Here is a 22,621-nt window from a genome sequence, read left to right as displayed (position 1 = left end):
AAAATGTGAAAATGAAAATGTGTGCGAGCCGACCATTCAGTCTGACACTCTTTGAACCATTAACATTAAATGTGAATCAACTATTTCATGAATATTTTTTTTTTACTGCAAATGGCTTACTTTTCTTGTCTTAACGCAGAACACAAATCTAAAGTTTTTATCAAAATCGCTCTGTCTTTCATATTTGAATGCCAATGAGGGAAAAAGTCTGCCTGGGGAAAAAAAAAGGGATTAGAAAAAACAGGAAAATAAGACGAGCAGTGATATTATTCAGAAGTACAAAACATTGAATCCTTGTATTACTCTTCTGGTGAAAAATAAAACTGCTTTTTATTTTACACTGTGGTCAGCAGTGCTGGCGGTCGTATATTAGTGATTCTATGACAGAGGCTGTAATTTTGTCACGGGCCACTTTTGGCCCACGGGCCGGACTTTGGACACGCCTGGTCTAATGATTAGATCGTTCACCATCTCGTTCAATCATTATTTAAAGATGTGCAAATGTTCATTCATTTGGTCAACATATAGAGACATACAAGACCGGCAGTGCTGGAAGTCGCAGAGATGAAGATGTTAAGGCTCTGTTTGGGAGTGACCAGGACGGATAGGATCAGGAATGAGTCCATCAGAGGGACGGCATATGTCAGATGTTTTGGAGAGAAGGTCAGAGAAGCCAGACTGAGATGGTTGAGTCATGGACAGAGGAGGGGTGGTGAATATATTGGTGACGAACGATGGAATTGGAGGTCTAGAGGAAGACCAAAGAGAACATTTATGGATGTTGTGACAGAGGATATGAAGTGAGTTGGTGTGAGAGAGGAGAATCCAGAGAATAGGGTAAGATGGAGAAGGTGGATTCACTGTGGAGACCCCTGAAGGGAAAAGCCCAAAGGAGAAGAAAAATTTATCACAAGGGTGCAAGACATGTATGACCGAGACAAAGGGAAGACTGAGATGGTTTGGGCAGGGCTGGGTAGAAGGTTGCTGAAGGTGGTGGTGTCAGGCAAGAGGTCTAGAGGAAGACCAAAGAGATGGTGTTTGGACGTAGTGAGAGAGAGAAGAAGAAGAAGACAACCATTGACTCCGAGGAGGTTCTCAGTCATCCAGGTCATGGTGAATTTTCGTCCAAATCTTCTTGTTGTGGGGACTGGACTTGAATTTCTTCACTTGAAGATGCTTCTGCCCTCATCCCAGCGACATCCTCAGTTCTGAAGAACTGCGTACACGGGTGCAGAACCCTGGTCTCTGAAGAACTGAGGAAGCCTCCCGGATGAGAAACTTCTTCAAGCAAAGAAATTCAAGTCCGGTCGCCAAGATGAGAAAATTTCGACAAGCATTCAACTCAATCATTCGCACGTCAAACATCTGGACGACGTAGGGTCTCAACACGATATCGAAGCTAGGACCTCAGGAACCTCGGAGGCTCAAGCACAAACCACCGCACCATCGCGCGCAGCCCCGCTACATCATCCAGGAAGGCAAATTAGCAAACGTACATTCTGCTTCAGGAAAAAAAGACCCATGGATTTGTTGTTATTTATTATCACGCTTCATTCATTGGACATAAAAACATGAAGGGAAAAATCCAAAAGACTCACCGGCCTGGTGCGTGTTGACGGTGACGTTCGCCAGCGAGCGCGCGGCCACGCCGAGCTCGGACACGCCGTTCACCGCTTCCACGTGGAAGGTGTAGTTGGCATGCATCGCAAAATCTATAATCGCCACGGAGGTACCGGTGAGACCGAGCGGCCGCGGGATGAATCGCAGATCCGGCTCACATGGATCGCACTGTGCCGCGCCGGCGTCGCCGTCACACCGCTGGCACAGGACGTTGTAAGAGACGTCCTTCCTGCCTCCCGTGTCGCTCGGGGGCATCCACTGCAAGAAGAGAGCCGTGTCATTGATCAGTGAGACCAGGTTCCTGGGCGCCGACGGAGGCCCTGAAGAGAAAGACAAGGCGTTCAGAGGGAGAGGTCCCGAGCCGGGAGACTCGCTGGTGCATTTGTGGGACTTCGTGTCCGAGTGGAACAAAAACGAACAAGTCGTGCAAACGTGCGAGCGAGCTTTTTTTTTTTTGGATGTTTCTTCAAAAAAGAAAAACAATGAGCAGATGGGGCACAGGAGGCGGGTGCAAACTGCAAATACGAAGAACGGCTGGACGGGAGGGGGTGGAAAGGTTTGTATATGCGGAGCTACTAACTGGTGCAGGCCATGGTGGAGGGGTCGGCCACGGCCCTGTAGAAGCCTTTCTCGCAGTGGCAGATGGTGGCGGCCTGGTCGTGGCTGGAGCTGTGCGGCGGGCACTTGGGGCACTGGGTGTTCCCCGCGTACGCCTTGAAGAAGCCCGGCTTGCAAGCTGGAGAGAGAAAGACCACGTCTGAATTAGTAAAAGACAGTCTCGGTCCAAAAAGGTGCGGTCCGCGGATGTCGCAGTGGGAGCTAGCGTAGCACGTGTCAGCCCGGAGGCGGTTGATATGACGATGCGGTGAATCGGCCACTTTCTCATCTGCAGGAACTGTCAAGAGCTCCGAGAACTTTTGCTCCAGGACAGTAGAGGAACCAGTTTCCACGGAGCTCAGGTCCCAGAACCATCTTAGCTCCTACTTCAGGGTCTTTTTACAGTTCCGTATGAATGTTTCTTGCAGACCGCGGAGCGCCATTTTTTAAAAGCTATCCTGGTCACTGGTCAAAATGGACAGAAGCAGCGAGAAATGGAGTGACAAAGAGGTCCAAGCTCTTCTGGACCGTTTGAGGTTTCCACGGCTCGCAGAGGAACAGCTACATTTTGAACCAGAATAGGTTAGCTAACGGCTAACGGGGTTCTTCTCACGACACAACAGTGCAGGGAGAAGATAGAACCACGTCAACCATCTGATGGTTATTATCCCATGAACGCTGTGGCAGCTTCCGCCTCCGTGTCGGGGTTTTGTTTTTGGAACGTGGAGCTGAAGGTGCAGGTCACTCCGGCCTCCGCCGTGGTTCCTCACCAGCTTGAAGGTTCTGCTGGAGGAGGATACTCCCAGGAATGGAATCCAAGCCGGACATTGCTAAGAACTTGTCTGTCTGAAAAGCAGCCACGGACGGTCGAGAAGTGAATAATAGCTTTAATAACGGCGCCTTGTTTTTCTAAATGCAAGGCAGAGGAGATAACATCTCGACAGAAAATCAGTCTGGGTGGAAAACAAAGCGAGCGGCGCCAGGGTCCGGTTCTGGTGGCCGCTCGGCTTCCAGGAGCTTTTATTAGAGGTCGTTCCTCGCTTTGAGGCGTTAGCGTCAAATATCCTATTAAGTTTGTACAGACAAAGCTACTTATTTCTGCTTATTTATTGTCAATATTGGATGTATATACGTTAAAGCCATTGATTTGAATAATGTCTTATACCTTATTGTGCTTTTCTTGCGTGACTATCAGAACAAGTCGTCAAAGTCGGCTTTTCCAAAGTTAATGCTGTCAAACCTGAATCAGCCTTTTAAAGCTCTGAAAAATCAAGATGACTTAAATTGTGTCATTGACAAAAAACATGTAATGTGGTTTCTGGTTTTCCTCTCCTTCCGCGGCAGAGAATTTAAAAACAAAACCCCCGTTCTGGAGGCGCAAACCTTCCCTGAACTTCCGTCCTTGTTTTTTTATTCTGATATTTCTAAGCATGCATGACTTCCCTTCTCAGTATGTTTAGATATTTGCATCAGCGGTCAGCGTTTTGTCCATACCGTTATGGGCAAACTACGGCCCGCGGGCCACATACGGGCCGTTGGGCTTTTCAATCCGGCCGTCCAAACATTCAATTTAATCATTATTTAACCTCATTTAAACACCTTGTCCCTGAAATACCCGCATTCCCTAAATCGATGGCGCACTCCCCATGCACAGATCTTTGTTGGAGCGTAGCGTGTTACTTTCTACCTCCCCTTTTCCCTTTGCCCTTTGAAACCATCTGTAAAAATGAGCAGATCAAGGAAGAGGAGCGTGGACGAAGAAGTCCGATAAACAGGCGTGTGCCTGATATCCCGAGAAACCGCCGCGGTTTTCCAAGAATACAACTAGCAGCGATCGCTTTAGCATGAAGGATGCTAACTATGCAAGTGAGCAATCAACGCAAGAACGGGCGGCCGCGGCTCAGAGGCTAATTTACAAACTGGGCAAAATGTTTTCGCCGACAAACCAACATTCAAGAGCAGAGTAGCGAGGCTTGCGTTCGAATTAGCCGTGTTTCCAAACCTCCGGACGACGGCTCGTACGCCGCTGACGTTATCTGGCAGTCGTTCAGCGTCATGAGCGCCAACAAAAGCCGCCGGCGACCCGAGCTAAGTGACCTGGGATCCGACCTGCTGAATCTCCCGAGCAAAACTAACTCCACGCCACGACGTGCACCAACGCATGACGCCCCGAGTCTCCCCGCTGGGAAATTCGGAGTCACGCCTTACGATTCGCACGTTGGTTTAAATTTGGTCACTTGGTTAAAATGGCTGTCTTTTTTTCGGGGAGCGCGCGGAGCTGCACCGCCGCGATAACGTTCGGGTTCTTCGAGCCGGTCTTTCCACATTAGAAAAAAAATTTCACGCTGAAGTATTGATTAGGACAAAAGGGGAAGGAGGGGGTTGCTGGTTGAAACCCCCTCCTTCCTCCCCGACGTCAGGTAACGAAAATCCACCGCGGAGGCCGAGTCGCACGTCGCCTGCAGACTTGCAGAAAATGCAATGACACGCCTGAATTTGGCTTGTTTAGCGGCGCGGCGCCGGAGCTGCTCTCCTGGCTGTACGTGGCGGCTGACAGATGGAGGCTGGGAGTGTGTTTACGCCGCTCTGCCTCAGCTTTGATATGCAGATGCAGAGTTCACAGAGAATGAGTGATGCTCCTGGTCTGGACGGACTGTATTAGAGGCCCCGGAGTAAACAAAACACCGGCCGTAATGGACGGACGAGCGTGACTCGGACGATCCCCGGGAGCTCAGGACGTCGGGGAGCCCGATGGCGGCGTTGATCTCTTCATTCGCGGTGACGTCGAAGCGACGGGAGGGAAGGAGGGGGGACGACTTGCAAAAAACAAGTTGCAAAAACATTAAGGACGTGGATTTGCGACTTCTGAGCGCCACCGCTTAGCCTCCTGGTGGGTCGCGCGTTTTTTTTTTTCTCCCAAACCAAATTCCGAAAGACATCTCGGCGAGCATCTCGGCGTGCCACCGCCACCCCTCCGCCCTCCGCCCCCGAAACCTCCGCATCCCTTTGACTGTGACGCGGTGATGAAAGGACGTGGAACAAATAGCATTAGCACTATGATGTTTCCTTATCTAGGTCATGATATAACCAGCCCATCTCTCAGCCGATCCTCTCGTGGCTGCCGCCGAATGAAGGGAACGGCGGCGGCGGGGGAGGAGGAGGAGGAGGAGGAGGAGGGGGCAATACGGCGCTGGATAGAGATGTCAAAACAGTCTGGCAGAATGCTATCGGGGTGGAAAGCGGTGTTTGATAAGTGCTGATACCTTTGTTTAGGCAGCTGGGAGGGAAAGATAGATGTGTTAGCATGAAGCCTCGCTCCGACGAGAGAGAGCGCTGGGGTTTTCCCTATTCTCTCTCTCTCTCTCTCTCTCTCTCTCTCTCTTTCTTTTTCTTTCTCTTTCTCCCTCCTCCCTCCCTCGTTCCCTCGCTCGCTCTCTCCCCTCGCTTTCTCTCTTTTCTGCTCTTTCCCCATGCTGCCTCTCAGACAGCTTTGATCACAGCGCCCTTTGAAGCAGTGTTCCAAAATGAAAAAAAAAGAAAAAAAAAAAAAAAAAAAAAAAAACGAGGAGAAAGCAGAAGTCATCGCAAGTTCACGCCTAAACTTCCTGCAACTACTTGCAGAGCGCACATCTTCGCTCGCTCGCGAGGGCCCGTGGCCATCCCGAGCCGGAGCGAGACGTCGGCTACGGGTCGCTCAATAATTCATACGTGCTGCGTCGCTCCTAATCTCGGGGAAATCATCCCGACAATGCCGCTTTCTGCAACAACAAAAAAAAAAAAAAAACAAGAAAAAAAAAAAAAAAAAAATCCTGATGAGAAGTTCTCCACATCGGCCAGCAGGGGGCGCCGTGGATTATTTCCACTGACGTTTCAAGGAGGGTGTTTTTTTTTTGTTTTTGTTTTTCGGAAGGTGAAATCCACGCTCGGGTGAGCCGTTGTTGTCAAGTTACAGCTGCTGCTGATGTGCCTTCTTGTTCTTCTTCCACGTCTTCTTCTTCTTCTTCTTCTTCTCCTGCTGGACACCCAGCGGTACTGCAAGCGCTTGCGGCGCTAGGCTAACAATTTTCCGGCGCTGAGCTCTACATCTGAAATCTGAAAACGGCTTTGCATCCGTTTGATATTCTGGAGTTTTATGTTGAGATGGATTCACTCGTGTTCTAAATGGAGCCGTCGGCGGAGGTTCTCAGTCATGGCGGATTCTTGTCCGAATCTTCTCGTCCGAAAACTGGACTTGAATTTCTTCACTTGAGGATGTTTCACCCCAGAGGCTTCTGCACCCTCCAAATGGTGTTATGTAAATATAAGAGATGATTTTCAGAAACTGGGTCTGACGGGGTTGTTATGCTAACAGGGTCAAAGTTCGTCGGGGGCACAGGAGCAACTTTTGGGGATCCACGAATCGGACGAATAAGCTCCTGGACAGACTCCTCTGGTGGGGAGATTTATAATCTGAGATTTATAATCCCCATCCACGATGTGACTTCACCCCGACCTGCCGGTTTCATCCTAAGAAGATCTGACGGGAGGTGAAGGAGAGCTGAAACCTGATTTTGGTGCAGCTATCTCGGCTAACTCTTTGTAGCCTCTGGGAGACGCGCCGCCTTTCACCCACAGAGGGCGTCATTCCAATCTCCTCTGAAGTTTAACTGCAAGTAGCACAAAGAGCACGACCTTCACGGTCGTCACGAGCACGTTCGACCTCCGGGTGTCCCGCTGGTGAAAACCCTGGTGCTGCTTCCTGCCCCTTAAATTCAATGAAATGACTCAGAATTTGTTTTTTTTTTTGCAAAAAGACAGGAGGCAGAGCTGGAGGTCGCAGAGATGAAGATGTTGAGGTTCTCTTTGGGAGTGACCAGGAATGAGTCTATTAGAGGAACAGCACATGTTGGATGTTTTGGAGAGAAGGTCAGAGATGGTTCGGTCATGTACAGAGGAGGGAAAGATTGCTGGAATTGGAGCTGCCAGGCAAGAGGTCTCAAGGAAGACCAAAGGGAAGATTTATGGACGTAGTGAGAGAGGATATGAAGGTAGTTGGTGTGAGAGAGGAGGATCCAGAGAATAGAGAGGATCAGGAATGAGTCCATCAGAGGGACGGCACATGTTAGATGTTTTTGGAGAGAAGCTCAGAGAAGCCAGACTGAGATGGTTCGGTCATGGACAGAGGAGGGGTTGACAGATGCTGGAATTGGAGGTCTAGAGGAAGACTGAAGAGAAGATTTATGGACGTAGTGAAACGTAGTTTCCCTCAAGGGAAAAGCCCAAAGGAGAAGAAGAATTTGTTACAAGGGGGCAAGACATGTATGACCGGAACAAAGGGATGACTGAGACGGTTTGGACACGAACACTCCTCTGTTTATGTCCAAACCATGGTGAAGATCATGGTAGAAGGTTGCTGAAGGTGGAGGTGCCGGACAGGAGGTCGAGAGTGAGACCAAAGAGAGGACGTATGGTCTTAGTGAGAGAGGAGATGGATAGCAGGAGATGAAGAAGGTTGACTTGCTGTGGCAACCCCTGAAGGTGATTTTTTTTCCCCATTTTTTTTCTTTTTTAAAACAAATACATCTCTTTGCACTAACCGAGGGTAAAACAGCGCTGAGCGGGTTTCGGGGCTCTTGGTCCGACAAACAGCTGAATGAAGAAGTGCCCTGAGGCCAGAGTGACTTTTAATTATTAAGAGAATAATTGGCGGATGAAAAGATAGAGGGATCTTTCCGGCAGGGCGGCTGGACTGTGTGTGTGTGTGTGTGTGTGTGTGTGTGTGTGTGTGTGTGTGGAAGGGTTGAAGCTCAAAATAGCTCCTCGCTAATTAACAACTCACACCGCCGTTAGTTTTGAACAACACACAGCCGACATGGAAGGAGAAGTTTGGAAAGTGCCTCGGCTCGGCAGTATTTCCAGCTGCAGAATCACTGGAAACCACTGACACAGTGTGTGTGTGTGTGTGTGTGTGTGTGTGTGTGTGTGTAGGGGACTATACCGGATTGGAGTATATATTGAAACACTGTCATGTATGTGGCGTGAAAGAGGTGAATTATTGAAAAAAAAAGTGTAAAAATCAGTCTATAAATAAATAGAACTGAATAGATGGATAGATCAATAAATTGTATCAATACATACATTTATAAATACATACATAAATCCATTAATTTCTAAATTAAAGGCTTAAATTTATTAATCAAACATATAACAAATACCTGAATAAACAGATTGTGTTCAATATTACATCAGTACAAGTTCACAATAAACGTAAAGTGGATTTTCTTATTTTATTGAAATTATTTGATCATATAACATTGCTGATCTGTGTGTGTGTGTGTGTGTGTGTGTTTGTGTGTGTGTGTGTGTGTGTGTGTGTGTGTGTATGAGTGTATGTGTGTGTGAAGGAGGTGAATGAGTGCATAGTTGTACAACTGCTGTAAAAAAATCGATTAATAAACTAAAAAACTTGAATAGTTGGACAGATATATGAATTTTTTAAATGATTTTAGATCAATACATTAATAAATAAATTGATAGATTACAGACTTGAATTATTTAATCAAATTAAAGAAATAATAAATGAATAAAAACATAAATTAAATAATAATAATTTGTGGTTCTGTTTTGCCACAAATAGAGGAAAATCTACAAATGTCAGTCCACGTTCACTATATATCTATAAAGTACATTTTTATTTTATTTTATTGAAATAATTAGAACAGCTAATCTTGTGTGTGTGTGTGTTTTAAATATAATTTAAATGCCATTTGATTTGAGTGACATCAAATGACCTAGAGCAATTACGAAGTTTAATAATCTGTGTACAAATTAATAATATTTTGTTTATTTTTGGGGGGTGCGGAAGAACTTCAGCTAAAAAAAGTAAAATAAAAAAAAAAATTCAAAGGAAAAACCAAAACGCCCCGAGAAGCCACATGTCGGCGGCTGCCGTCGGAGCGGGGCGGAGTAAAAATAACCCGCCGCCGCTGCTTCCGGAGGGCGCCGGGACGCCGGAGCTTCCTGCGTGGAGTCGGAGCTGCTGGCGTCGGCTCAACGCTCGCCTGGTTCGGCTCCTTCCAGCTCCGCTCTGCTTTATTTAAAAACAAAACCCCCGTTCTGGAGGCGCAAACCTTCCCTGAACTTCCGTCCTTGTTTTTTTATTCTGATATTTCTAAGCATGCATGACTTCCCTTCTCAGTATGTTTAGATATTTGCATCAGCGGTCAGCGTTTTGTCCATACCGTTATGGGCAAACTACGGCCCGCGGGCCACAGACGGGCCGTTGGGCTTTTCAATCCGGCCGTCCAAACATTCAATTTAATCATTATTTAACCTCATTTAAACACCTTGTCCCTGAAATACCCGCATTCCCTAAATCGATGGCGCACTCCCCATGCACAGATCTTTGTTGGAGCGTAGCGTGTTACTTTCTACCTCCCCTTTTCCCTTTGCCCTTTGAAACCATCTGTAAAAATGAGCAGATCAAGGAAGAGGAGCGTGGACGAAGAAGTCCGATAAACAGGCGTGTGCCTGATATCCCGAGAAACCGCCGCGGTTTTCCAAGAATACAACTAGCAGCGATCGCTTTAGCATGAAGGATGCTAACTATGCAAGTGAGCAATCAACGCAAGAACGGGCGGCCACGGCTCAGAGGCTAATTTACAAACTGGGCAAAATGTTTTCGCCGACAAACCAACATTCAAGAGCAGAGTAGCGAGGCTTGCGTTCGAATTAGCCGTGTTTCCAAACCTCCGGACGACGGCTCGTACGCCGCTGACGTTATCTGGCAGTCGTTCAGCGTCATGAGCGCCAACAAAAGCCGCGAGCTACCCGAGCTAAGTGACCAACACCTGGGATCCGACCTGCTGAATCTCCCGAGCAAAACTAACTCCAGATGTGGACGCACTTGGAAAAAAGGCAGATGGACAACACTGCTTCTGCTGAAACGTGACTGGACGGGACTTTGTGTTGTGAAATCGCCGCATCTGGAATATAATGCATCCAATGAACTTTGCATATTCATGGCTTCTATTCTATTCAAATACACTGCTCAAAAAACATAAAGGGAACACTTAAAAACACATCCTAGATCTAAATGAATGAAATATTCTTATGAAATACTTTGCTCTTTACACAGTTGAATGTGCTGACGACAAAATCACACCAAAATGATCAATGGAAATCAATTGTATCAACCCATGGAGGTCTGGATTAGGAATCACACTCCAAATTAAAGTGTAAAAACAAACTCCAGGCTGATCCAACTTTGATGTAATGTCCTTAAAACAAGTCCAAATGAATGTGTGTTGCTTCCTGAGTGGACACTATGATTTCACACAAGTGGGATTGACTTGGAGTTACATTGTGTTGTTCAAGTGTTCCCTTTATTTTTTTGAGCAGTATATTAAAACTCATTGAGGCACGTCGGTCAAAAAGTTTGCCCATCCTGGGTCTAAACCTTTTTCCCAAATACGACAATGTTCTCCCTCCACAAACGCCTCCAAAAAAAAACCACGGGCTGTCAGTTAATCAATAAAGCGACCGGTATCGTCGGAGGCGTTCGGAGGAACATCTCGTAGCAAAAGCCTGCAATCACGGCGTGTTTGCCGCACGTTTAAGGTCAGCGGAGTCGCCGCCGAGCAGCGTGACGTCCTGAGCCAGATCAAAACGAGCGTCCCGGCTCCGGCGCCGCAGGAGTCCCTGCCCTTTTCTCGTGTCACCGCCGTTATAAATCCGCCGGACGTCGAGGGTCGGCCGACGGACGGGGGAGGTTTAGGAAGGGTGTCGCCCTAAACTGCGGTAATCCGCGGCGACAGGCATCCTCGCCGTTTACACGCATCTTTGGGATTGAGAGCGATGGAGGGGAAGAATAAAAGAGAGGATAAACACACTGACATAAAACAAGTGGAGGGAAAGGAAAGGAAAAGGGAGTTCGCGTTTGAGATGTAATCCTAAGCGCCCGTCTAATAAATCCCGTAAATGACACGCTGGTTAGCCAAATATTCCAGATGCAAGAAGACAATTAGCCAGCCGCCGGCTCCGGATCGTACAGGTTCGGAGAAAAGATAGCGAGCCGGGGGAAGTGTTGGGGAAGTGAAGGATGAGGAGAAGAATAAAACCACTGCAGATGGTTCAGAAAGCTGCAGCACGGTTGGTATTCACTCAACCCGAAAGGGCTCATGTTCCACCTCTGTTCATCCAGTAGCTGCCAGGATCAAGCACAAGGTCCCGACCCTGGCCTTCAAAACCACCTCAGGAACAGGTCCAGCATATCTGAACCAAATGATAAGACCTTATGTTCCTCTAATACAAACCTACTAGCGGTACCTTCTGCTCGCTCTAAGCGATCTCAGGCCAAACTGTTCTCAGTTCTACTACCTCAGTGGTGGAACAAACTTCCGGAAGCAACAAGACGAGCATCATCTCTCTCAACCTTCAAGAAACAGGTAAAAACTTTTCTCTTTCAGGACTTTTTACTGCACTGATGCCCCAGATCAGGTTAGGCAGCAAGCTAGGCTATACAGTGTGTGTTTGTGTACGTCTTTGTCCAAAAAAAAAAAAAAAAAAGCTTACTGTTCTGTATATTTCCTGTGCATCTTGTATTTGCAAGTGTTATTTGCAGTGCTTATGTCCTTTATTGTAAGTCGCTAAAAGCGTCTGCCAAATGTAATGTAATGTAGTAATGTAATTATGTATTACATAATGTATTTGTACATTACTACAAATGTAATGTAGTAATGTAATGTTTATAGTTTATAGTTTATTTTTATTTCTAATTCTGCCTTTTCTTTTATTATTTATTACCGTTATATTTTCTGTAACTCTGGCACAGCAATTTCCTTCGGGATTAATAAAGTTATTCTTATTCTTATTCTTATTCTTATTCTTATTCTTATTCTTATTCTTATTCTTATTCTTATTCTTATTCTTATTCTTATGTAATATAATGTAAGAAACGATGGGGATGGAAAGGGTCTTTTCCGGTCCACCCTTCGTGCCGCGTCGCACTTCCCTTCGGCGCGCAACGACCACGCTTAGCGTTCGGCGGCCTCCTCACCCCTGCAGCGTCCGTCCACCTCCTCGTGGCCGACGCTGCAGACGCAGAGCCCCAGCGGTACCAGCCAGTCGCCGTCGGCGCCGCAGTAGAGTTTAGGCGTCTCCCGCTCCTCGGCGTTCTCCACGCAGGCGCCGCGCACTTCCACCAGGGAGGAGGAGTCCGTGTGCGGTACCGTGTCGGGAAACGACGCCAGGTTGCGCAGCGTGGACGGGCAGCGCTTGTAGAACACCTGGAGGGGAAGGAGTCGGACGTCGGTCGGAGGAGGGGTCGGCGGACGACGAGGACTCCTGGTGACTGACCTTCACGGACACCAGCGCGATGCAGGCGCCCACATCCTGGAAGGCCAGGTAGAGTCCCTTCTGGGTCACCGGCCCCACCTCTCGGACCTCGGTGTTAAGGCGAAGCACGCGATCTCCGAGATCCGTCTGGGTGAAGCTCTCGTCCGCCGCGATGGTGTCCACCTGAGAAGGACGGCGAGGCGTCAGCGTTGCCGAACCGCCGCCGAACACAAGCGAACGCGCAACCCACCTTGGCGTAGTCGGTGGGCCGGAACCTGGTTCCCGTCGGGAGCGGCTCGTCCGTCTGCAGGTAGAAGAGGTTGAAGGTCTCCTTGCAGGTGCCGGCCACCCACGGGATGGAGTTGCAGTCGCGGAGTGTGAAGCGCATCTCCACGTAGACCTTGAAGGGAAAGGTAGATTGAGGGTGAACAACGGCCGGGGTTTGTAGAATGGCGCGCGATCGTACGACGCTGTCGTCTGACGGCTGGTGACGTAGATGTTCTGGAATCACCACGACCTCCATGGACTCATCACAACTGATGGGTTTCATCTCCTGGAATCTTCATGCAGAAGTTAGGATTGTTCTCATCACTCCAAAAGGACTGATTTAATGGAGTTCCTCCTCCCCTTGACTGGTTCCACTTGTTCCACGTTCAAGTGGATGTATGGGGAGTCATTTAACCCCGATTCCCTGCCTGATCCCCATTTCCATTTCTGGTATTATTCCCGATTCCCCGTCTGATCTTGAGTCCCTTTGTTGTGTTATTCCTGATTCCATGTCTGATTGTGATTGGTATTATCTTTACTTCCATCCCTGGTGTTATTCCTGATTCCCAGCCTCATGTTATGATGTTATTCCCAATGATATTCTCCACCTAATCCTGATTCCCTGTCTGGTGTTATTCTGGATTCTATATATGGTGTTAGTCCTGATTCCATGTCTGATTTTGATTGCGAGTCTGGTTTTATTTTTACTTTCATGTCTGGTGTTATTCCGGTTTATATTTCTGTCTGGTGTTATTCTGGATTCCAAATCTGGTGTTATTCCTGTTTTTTTTTCTTTCTGGTGTTATTCTGGATTCCTAATCTGGTGTTATTCCTGATTCTCTGCCAAGTCCTGATGTCATGTCTGCTGTTATTCTGGATTCTCTGTCTAATGTTTTTTCCTGATTCCCTGTCTAATCCTGATCCCATATCTGGTGTCACATCTGATTTCATTTCTGCTGTTATTCCTGATTCCATGTCTGATTGTGATTGGTATTATCTTTACTTCCATCCCTGGTGTTATTCCTGACTCCCAGCCTGGTGTTATGATGTTATTCCCAATGATATTCTCCACCTAATCCTGATTCCCTGTCTGGTGTTATTCTGGATTCTATATATGGTGTTAGTCCTGATTCCATGTCTGATTTTGATTGCGAGTCTCGTTTCATTTTTACTTTCATGTCTGGTGTTATTCCGGTTTATATTTCTGTCTGGTGTTATTCCGGATTCCAAATCTGTTTTATTTCCTGCTTTTTTCTGTCTGGTGTTATTCTGGATTCCAAATCTGGTGTTATTCCCGTTTTTTTTTTTTTCTCTCTGGTGTTATTCTGAATTCCAAATCTGGTGTCACACCTGATTTCATTTCTGCTGTTATTCCTGATTCCTTGTCTGATCCTGATTCCATGTCTGCTGTTGAACCCCTGGCGTTATTCCTGTTCGTTCTGAATCCTTGCTGGTGCCATGTTTCTGTTCAGGTCAGGTCTGTTGAACGTTGACCGCCATGCACGATGTCAGAGTCCCCCTTTGAGCATCGTATTCCTGATTAAAAACCCCGCTGGCTTCAGTCCTCCTCGTCAAGTCGCCCTTTGGGGCAAAAGTCCTGACGCTGGTGGAGCTGAAGGGATCTAGAAGTAATCCTAGATTAGAGCTGTCTAATCTGCCACAGGCCAGACAATAATCTGGAGGTCTCGGTGGCACCTGGAGGTCTTGGTGGCGTTCCTGAAACCTATTCCTTTATCAGTTTCATAGTTAGTGTGGAGGACGTGGGCGGTGCTGACCCGCTGCGCCGCCTGCCTGCGGATCCATCCGGAACGCAGCCAGTTGTTCTGGTTCGGCTCCATCACATGGCAGACCTGGAAGGTGTTCATGGGTCGGTTCTGCTCGTCCATCTCGGTGATGGCGTCCCACTGCGAGAGAACAGGACCAGGGTTACGTGCACGCGAAACATCCGACAACCACCAAGTAGCCAGAAGGTCGGAATCCGAGCCGGCGGGCCTTTCAGTGCGGAGCCTACATGGTCCCCGTGTCTGCCTGGGGTTCCTCCAGGATCTCCTCCAGATGAACGGTTCTGGACTTGGATTTTTTCACTTGAGGATGTTTCAGCCCTCAATCCAGAAGGTTCTTCACTTCCAATGACCAGTGGGGAGTTTGCAAATATACCTGTCAGGTTTTGGTCGGGTCCAGCTGATGGAAGCTTGTGATGTAGATGGAAGAGATGATCTGCAGAAACTTGGTCTAAGGGGGTTGTTATGCTAACAGGGGCGTCGTTCATTTGAGACAAATGAGCAACTTTTGGGGGTTACCTGGATTAGAATTATCCTTCTTCTTTTCCTTTGGACTTTTCCCTTCAGTAAATCCACCTTCTCCATCGAACCCGTCTAGCAAAATATTCACTTTCCCTCTTCTGCAGATGACTCAACCATCTCAGTCTGGCTTCTCTGACCTTCTCTCCACAACATCTAGCTCTGATGGACTCATTCCTGATGCTCTCCATCCTGGTCACTCCCAAAGAGAACCTCAGCATCTTCATCTCTGCAACCTCCAGCTCTGCCTCCTGTCTTTTAGTCATTGTCAGTGTTTGTAGACCATCTCACCACTGTCTCCTCCACCTCTTCTCCACCCTCTCCTATGCTCTGGACTGTTGACCTCAAGTACCTGAAATCCTCCAACTTCTTGATCTCCACTCCTTGTACAATGGCTTGAAATGCCCCGATTTCAGATTTTCTTCCTGAGGTCCAAACCATCTCAGTCATCACTTTGTCTCAGTCATACATGTCCTGCACCCCTGTGACAAATTTCCCTCCAGGGTTCTCCACAGCAAATCCACCTTCTCCATCAAACCCTGTTCTCTGGATCCTCCTCTCTCACACCAGCTACCTTCATATCCTCTCTCACGGCGCCCATGAATCTTCTCTCTGGTCTTCCAGCATCCACCACCAATATATTCACTATCCCTTCTCTGTACATGACCCAACCATCTCAGTCTGGATTCCTGCAGTGCTGTCCTGATAATCCAGGATTAGCTGGATTGGAATGTGAAAAGATGAAGCCAAACAAAGAAGTGAAACCTGTTGGATCACATGAACTGGCTCTGGTGGTGGAGCTTTCCTGGTTGTTTGGAAGGTGCAGAAGGTCTTGGTCCGTGAGTGCAACTCCATCTTGGTATTGATGTCACCCCAAAACCCTGGCAGGTCCACTGGGAAACTCCCCGCAGATCATTCTAGATCAATAGAAGCCTTTCAGATGAGGGCTGAAGCATCTTCAAGTGAAGAAACTCAAGTCCAGCTGCCACAAGGAGAAGATTTGGACAAGAGTTCACCATGACCTGGACGACTGAGGTCCTCCTCTGACAGGGTGAACGGTTGTTGTCTTGCTGAGCTCTCGCCCAGCTCAGATAATCTCCTACAACGCCACAACTCCGAGTGAATGACGGTTCTTCACGGCGTCACGGTTGACTTTGCACCTGCAACCTAAACATCTTCCTTCGGGAACGTTCTTCCTCGCATCTCCTCGAGTCGCAGATAACCGGAGCTTTGCGTTGCGAGCGGACGGCTCCTCGGCGGAGATGTTATTGAGATGTCATTCGGCGCTCAGACATTGATTAAGGCCGTGTTTAATTCGGGTTCTGATTAGCTCACCGATGGAATACGGGCGTCACGTCTAAAGACTACAAATTACGCCGCGCCGCGCTCGGCTACATGGATTCCCCGGCCCGGGCGCGTGTGAATGAAGATTGCCGGCGGTGAATCTTCATTTCGTGGCGGAACATGACGTCCAGAGACACCCGGGCGAGCAAAGCCCACGTTTTTCAAGCGGTTGCATCAGTCGGACCCGCTCATTTGTCAGCTCCGCTTTAAAAGTCTGATGATGTCCGCTTCCAAAACCCCTAACATGTGCTGACAGAACGTCTTTCTCCCGGCTCTGGCGGAATATTAGCCGAGCGTGTGTGTGTGTGTGTGTGTGTGTGTGTGAAAGAGACCGCCAGCCTTTGTCAGTCAGTTTAAAAGACAGATCTGCCCTAAAACTGAATAGATTCTTCATCGCCCAGCCACTCTTACACCAAGCTGTGTGAAAATAAGCTTTTTTTTTTTTTTTTTTTTTTTTTTTTTTTGCATAGTCCTGTCGACACACACACACACACACACACACACACACATAACGGCGGTAATTAGAAGTGGAGCACAAGAGGAGTTGGTTTCATTGTGACGGGTGATGGCACAGGAAGCCGCTGCATGTCTTTTCAAGACCTTAAAACATTTGATAGCCTTAACCTTGACACCTTATATTTTATTGTATTTCTTATTCTCCCTCCTTCCTACTATTATCTATGATTGTTATGTTTTTGCTTGAAACTCTGGCACAACAATTTCCTTCGGGATAAATAAAGTTGATCTTATCTTATCTTATATCAGAAACACAGCTGAATTTTCTCAGAGGCCAAAATGACTATTTTAAATCTTTAATAAAGGGCTCTGAAGATATTCATTCATTCATTCATTATTCATTCATTCATTACCTATGAAGCTTGCATCAGCCAATCACAGAGCGGGATAGAAGCCGCTCACCCTCTCATTCACACCTCATATAATGACATCCAACTACTCATTTTTGCAACAAATAGAAAAGCATCCATTCATTCTCTCATTCATGCATCACAGAGACGTAAAATGATTCACCCTCTCATCCACATGTCCAATAGAAACATTCATGAATTCATTCACTGTACGGCTCACAGATTCACCCTCTCATAATGGCAACAATTGTTCGATATACCGCCGTTCTTTAGCTCGTTCACACGTCAGAGACCAAAAACATTCATTCAAACATCAGACGTGATCATTCAGCCTCGCATTCAAGCGTCATCAGGAAAAACATTCATTCACTCATTCATTCACACGTCATGAAGAGACATGCAACCTCTCATTCACACGTCTGGACAATGTAAGGTCTCCTCTGAACCTCCTGGATGTGTTTGGACTGCTGGAGGAACCCCATGTTCTCCAGATCCGCGGAGAACATGGAGATTCCACGCTGAAGGACCAGGTTCTGCAGCCCTGCATGCAGGTGGAGCAGCTCCATCGATGAGTGATGGGGTTTAGATGTGAGGTCAGTTTCTGTGGATGGTTCATTATTGGAGAGAATGCACATGAATTAAACACCGCGGATTAACACACACACACACACACACACCGTCCCTCAAGGGCGTCACCCAGGTTCCTCAGGAAAATCGACCGGCTCGAGGTGGAGTGTTCCACAAACGTGGTTTCAGCGCAGGGTAAATCGCTCCTTGGGAAAAGTGCTCGTTCTTTGTTTTTTTTAACGGCGGATTCTCACGTCCCTGCAGATACAGAATCGAGGACAATCAAGCTGATTTTGAAGAGAGGGGGACGTCGTCGATTCAGTCCGTGACCCGGTCCGACCGGAGGGGAGCGGAGGAGGCTGAACGGGCGGCGGAGGGAAGGTTTCAATTTGTACTGATGCATAATTGAATATTTGCAAGTGCTCGCACTGCCGCCCTCTGATTGCACAGGATCGCTGTGAGAAATGAACAGCGTACAACCGTTCACCCTCTCATTTAATGTCGTATAAAAACGTAAAACCATTCACCCTCTCATTTAATGTCATATAAAAACATACAACCATTCACCCTCTCATTTAATGTCATATAAAAACATACAGCCATTCACCCTCTCATTTAATGTCATATAAAAACATACAGCCATTCACCCTCTCATTTAATATCGTATAAAAACATACAACCATTCACCCTCTCATTTAATGTCGTATAAAAACGTACAACCATTCACCCTCTCATTTAATGTCATAAAAACATACAACCATTCACCCTCTCATTTAATGTCATATAAAAACATACAACCATTCACCCTCTCATTTAATGTCGTATAAAAACATACAACCATTCACCCTCTCATTTAATGTCGTATAAAAATGTACAACCATTCACCCTCTCATTTAATGTTGTATAAAAACATACAACCATTCACCCTCTCATTTAATGTCATAAAAACATACAACCATTCACCCTCTCATTTAATGTCATATAAAAACATACAACCATTCACCCTCTCATTTAATGTCATATAAAAACATACAACCATTCACCCTCTCATTTAATGTCATATAAAAACATACAACCATTCACCCTCTCATTTAATGTCGTATAAAAACATACAACCATTCACCCTCTCATTTAATGTCATATAAAAACATACAACCATTCACCCTCTCATTTAATGTCGTATAAAAACATACAACCATTCACCCTCTCATTTAATGCCATATAAAAACATACAACCATTCACCCTCTCATTTAATGTCATATAAAGACGTACAACCATCACCCTATCATTTAATGTCATAAAAACATACAACCATTCACCCTCTCATTTAATGTCATAAAAACATACAACCATTCACCCTCTCATTTAATGTCATAAAAACATACAACCATCACCTTCTCATTCAATGTCATATAAAAATGTACAACCATTCAATCTCTCATTTGATGTCATATAAAGACGTACAACTATTCACCCTCTCATTTAATGTCATATAAAGATGTACAAACATCACCCTTTCATCAATTCACCACATAAAGACAGAAAAAATTGCCCTCTCATCATATGTGACATAAAATAGTTCACCATCTCCTTCACGTTATGCGTTATGCTATTCACCCTCTCATTCACACTTCATATCTAACATACAGTCTTTCTCTTTTGGACAATTTAGTCCTCTTGTGAACCTTCTGGACTGCAGGAGGAACCAGAAGAACCCCTCAGGGAGAACGTGAAGTCTCCGCTGGGAGTCCAGGAACCCCCTGATGTCATTAACGATCAGGAGCAGGGACTCGGCGGCCATGTTTGAACTCCTGGTGCTAATGCTAAGCTATGAGCTGACCATGACGGCGTGGGGCAAACAAGTAGAAAATACAGCGAGGGTTTGTTTGGGATCCAATCGCTTTCAATTTCCATTTCCCCCGATGCATAATTGAATATTTGCAAGTGCTTTAGCGCGCACGCCGCCTTCTGAACGCACAGATCTGCGAAGCGGCGCTCCGGATTTATAACCCGGGCACCCAAAAACACAACAATCGCTCCGGCGCTGGAGACTGATTAGGTTTAAAGGTGGAGGCGAATTGAACGTAGCGGTTGTGAAGTCACGCCGATCAATCACGCCACGGAGCCAGACTCCCGACGAGAGGCGGCGTCTTCAGGTGCCGCCCCACCTGTGCAGGGGTTTAGACCAGACGGCGGCGGGCTGCACACTTTTGAATAATATAGCCATTAAGTAACTGGGTTTTCATTATGCATAAAAAGTGCATAATGTGGCTATTTGTTACCGCGTTCCTCGGCGCTCCAAAACGTCCTCCTGGGACGCGGCGTGGCTCGGCGCCGGGGAAAAATAAACGCAAACGCCCGGTTTGAAGGATGAGCCGCATCAGATATGCACCTGCTAATTGCTCGGCGAATTAACTCTTTTGAGGTGGAACGTCACAAAGCCCCGATTTTGAGCCGCCGGTGTAAAAATAACCGAGATGGTAAACTCACTGACATCGCGTTAGCAAGTTTCCTGGAAGCGGCACTGAGAGGACCTGGTTTTGGAGGCTTTTCAAAGTGAGGGGGAAAGTAAGGAAACCAAATTTCATCACAAAAGATAACCTTGGATTGTCCTCTAGGGGGAATAAAGTCATGGATTTATCGATTGAAGTGGTAGGAAGAAGGCTGCCTGCACCTCAGCCCCTCTGCGCAGAAAGGAAGTCGGAAAAAAAAAACAAAAAACAAAACGACAGGATAAAGCGCATCTTTGTGGATGAACTGCAAAGATTGTTCTGGAACACAACTTTTTTTTTTCTCTATTTATATCTATATTATTCTATATATTTTTTTCAGCATTTCCATATTCATTCATTCAGCCCACTTATCCTGCAGTCAGGGTGGGGGCGGAGCCTATCCCAGCCCATTTTGGACCAATCACAGGGCCACATACAGACGTCCAATCATTCACCCTCTCATTCACTCATTCTATCATCCTCTCATCAGTCGGTGATGAGAACAGAATAATAATTATTATTATAATCATTATTTATCTTTATTAGCGTATGCAGGATGAATTCAACTATGGCAGCCGACTGAATGCTAATATTTAGGGCTTTGCAGGGGCTAGCCCTGCCAGCTTAGAGAAATTACAAGAAATATTATTATCATTAATTACTATTATTAGCATATACAGGATCCATTCAAATATGGCGCCTGATTGAATGGTAACGTTTAGGGTACAGGCGTCAGACTCCGGCCCGCGGGCCAAATTTGGCCCGCACTGTAATTATATTTGGCCCGCAAAGAATATATAGTCTATAAAACTATATACTATAATATATAGTATAGTCTACAGCGCATGTATCGCAGAAATACCAGAATTTTTTGCCGGTGTTTTGGCAGGAAAATCACAACAGGAACTGTAAACACCCTCTCCTCTGTGTACAGTAGTCATAGCAACCTTATGCTAATACTAGCACCCTGCTACTTAGGCAGAAAAAAGGATTTTGCATGTGTGCAACATTAAGTTATATATTACATAGTATTCAGCTATGCTTGTTCCATTTAAGCAAAACTTGTTTGGGTCCAAATTAAAAGGTTCATTGTTATATCTGGAGGAAATATCAATGTTGGGCTGCGACTTTGTTTTGAATTTTGTCCCACTGTGTATTTAAGTTTGACACCCTGGTTTAGGGCTTAGCAGGGGTTAGCGCTGCCACCTCACTGCAAGAAGGCTACGTATGCAACGCCACAAGCTAACGGTTGTCCAGCCTTAAATAGATCCGGTGACGGCGCGTCAATCCCCCCCCGAGCAGCTGCTGAAGATCCGGGTCGATGCTTGGACCTGCAGGTCGGATCTCCGCCACCGTCGCCGTGCCGATCTTTCGCTCGCTTTCTCTTTTCGTTTGCTGAGTCAGATCCTCCGGACGGGAACCGCTCCGAGCGCCGCTTTCCTCCCCGGGCCTTCTGGATGTGTCGAGGGGACGGCTAATCGATGCGCGGGCGCTCTGAGATTGATTCACGACCTGCTAGCTCGCATGAATGAACGCACGGAGCCTGCGATTCAAACGCACGCGCCGGGTCAAAGGTCGAATATCCGAAACGGACCCGGGTTTCGATTTCACGGCGGCGCATGGGAGGGCTGACGACAGGTCTGCGGCGAGGCGAGCGGTCGGAGGGGGGCTGATAGAAAACGTCCTCACGGCCGGGAAATGATTCGACAAATGGTCCAATTATGCGATGCTAATGTTCCTCCCCTGATTCATGACCACGGAGAACCGGATCCAGATCCAGGCTCACGTCTCCCAACAGGCAACATCTCCTCGGGGTGAATTCTAGCCACCGCCCGCGAATTCTCGTCACGACCTTTCCCGTCTTTATCGGCTCCCGGACGACCGGAAACCGACTCCTTCCCTCGCGGACGACCTCCGCGACACCGGCTGTGTTTTGATTGACCGGCGAGGTCCAGGCTGAGGGAACACCATCGACGTCCGGCGTCATGACTGACGTTTCCTCAGTCCATCCAACACCGAATCAAACTCTCAAATGTCTAATTAAGAGCTAACGCCGCTTCATTATTGATTATTTTCTTATCTTAGATACTTTCTGATTTACAGCCCTGCCTTGACTTAGGAGTCGAATTAGCTCGTAACTCAATCTGCTCGTCTATTGAAATAAATTTGACCCCGAAATGAATTGAAACGCCATTAATCCGTTCCAGAGCCCTGATTTGTTACCGGTTTTATGAGAAAAATGTACTTTAAGAA

General features: G+C 46.9%; 1 protein-coding gene across 1 annotated transcript in view; it reads right to left on the bottom strand.

Annotated features, from left to right (window-relative positions):
* Window positions 1-22,621, bottom strand: part of LOC147235978 (ephrin type-A receptor 6-like) — a 54,109-nt gene that overhangs the window by 20,949 nt on the left and 10,539 nt on the right. Inside the window, exons 3-8 of the mRNA XM_086144373.1 lie at window positions 14,574-14,702; window positions 12,782-12,931; window positions 12,553-12,714; window positions 12,254-12,482; window positions 2,201-2,356; window positions 1,599-1,940 (exon numbers count right to left, since the gene is read on the bottom strand). Of these exons, the coding sequence (XP_086000499.1) occupies window positions 1,599-1,940; window positions 2,201-2,356; window positions 12,254-12,482; window positions 12,553-12,714; window positions 12,782-12,931; window positions 14,574-14,702 (1,168 nt within the window). The remainder of the gene's footprint in view (window positions 1-1,598; window positions 1,941-2,200; window positions 2,357-12,253; window positions 12,483-12,552; window positions 12,715-12,781; window positions 12,932-14,573; window positions 14,703-22,621) is intronic.

This window comes from Fistularia commersonii, chromosome 3 (assembly GCF_037954325.1).
Source record: "Fistularia commersonii isolate RoL2024-O1a breed Wild chromosome 3, RoL_Fcom_v1.0, whole genome shotgun sequence".
Taxonomy (NCBI): Eukaryota; Metazoa; Chordata; class Actinopteri; order Syngnathiformes; family Fistulariidae; genus Fistularia; species Fistularia commersonii.
This window is presented reverse-complemented; position numbering and strand designations above follow the sequence as displayed.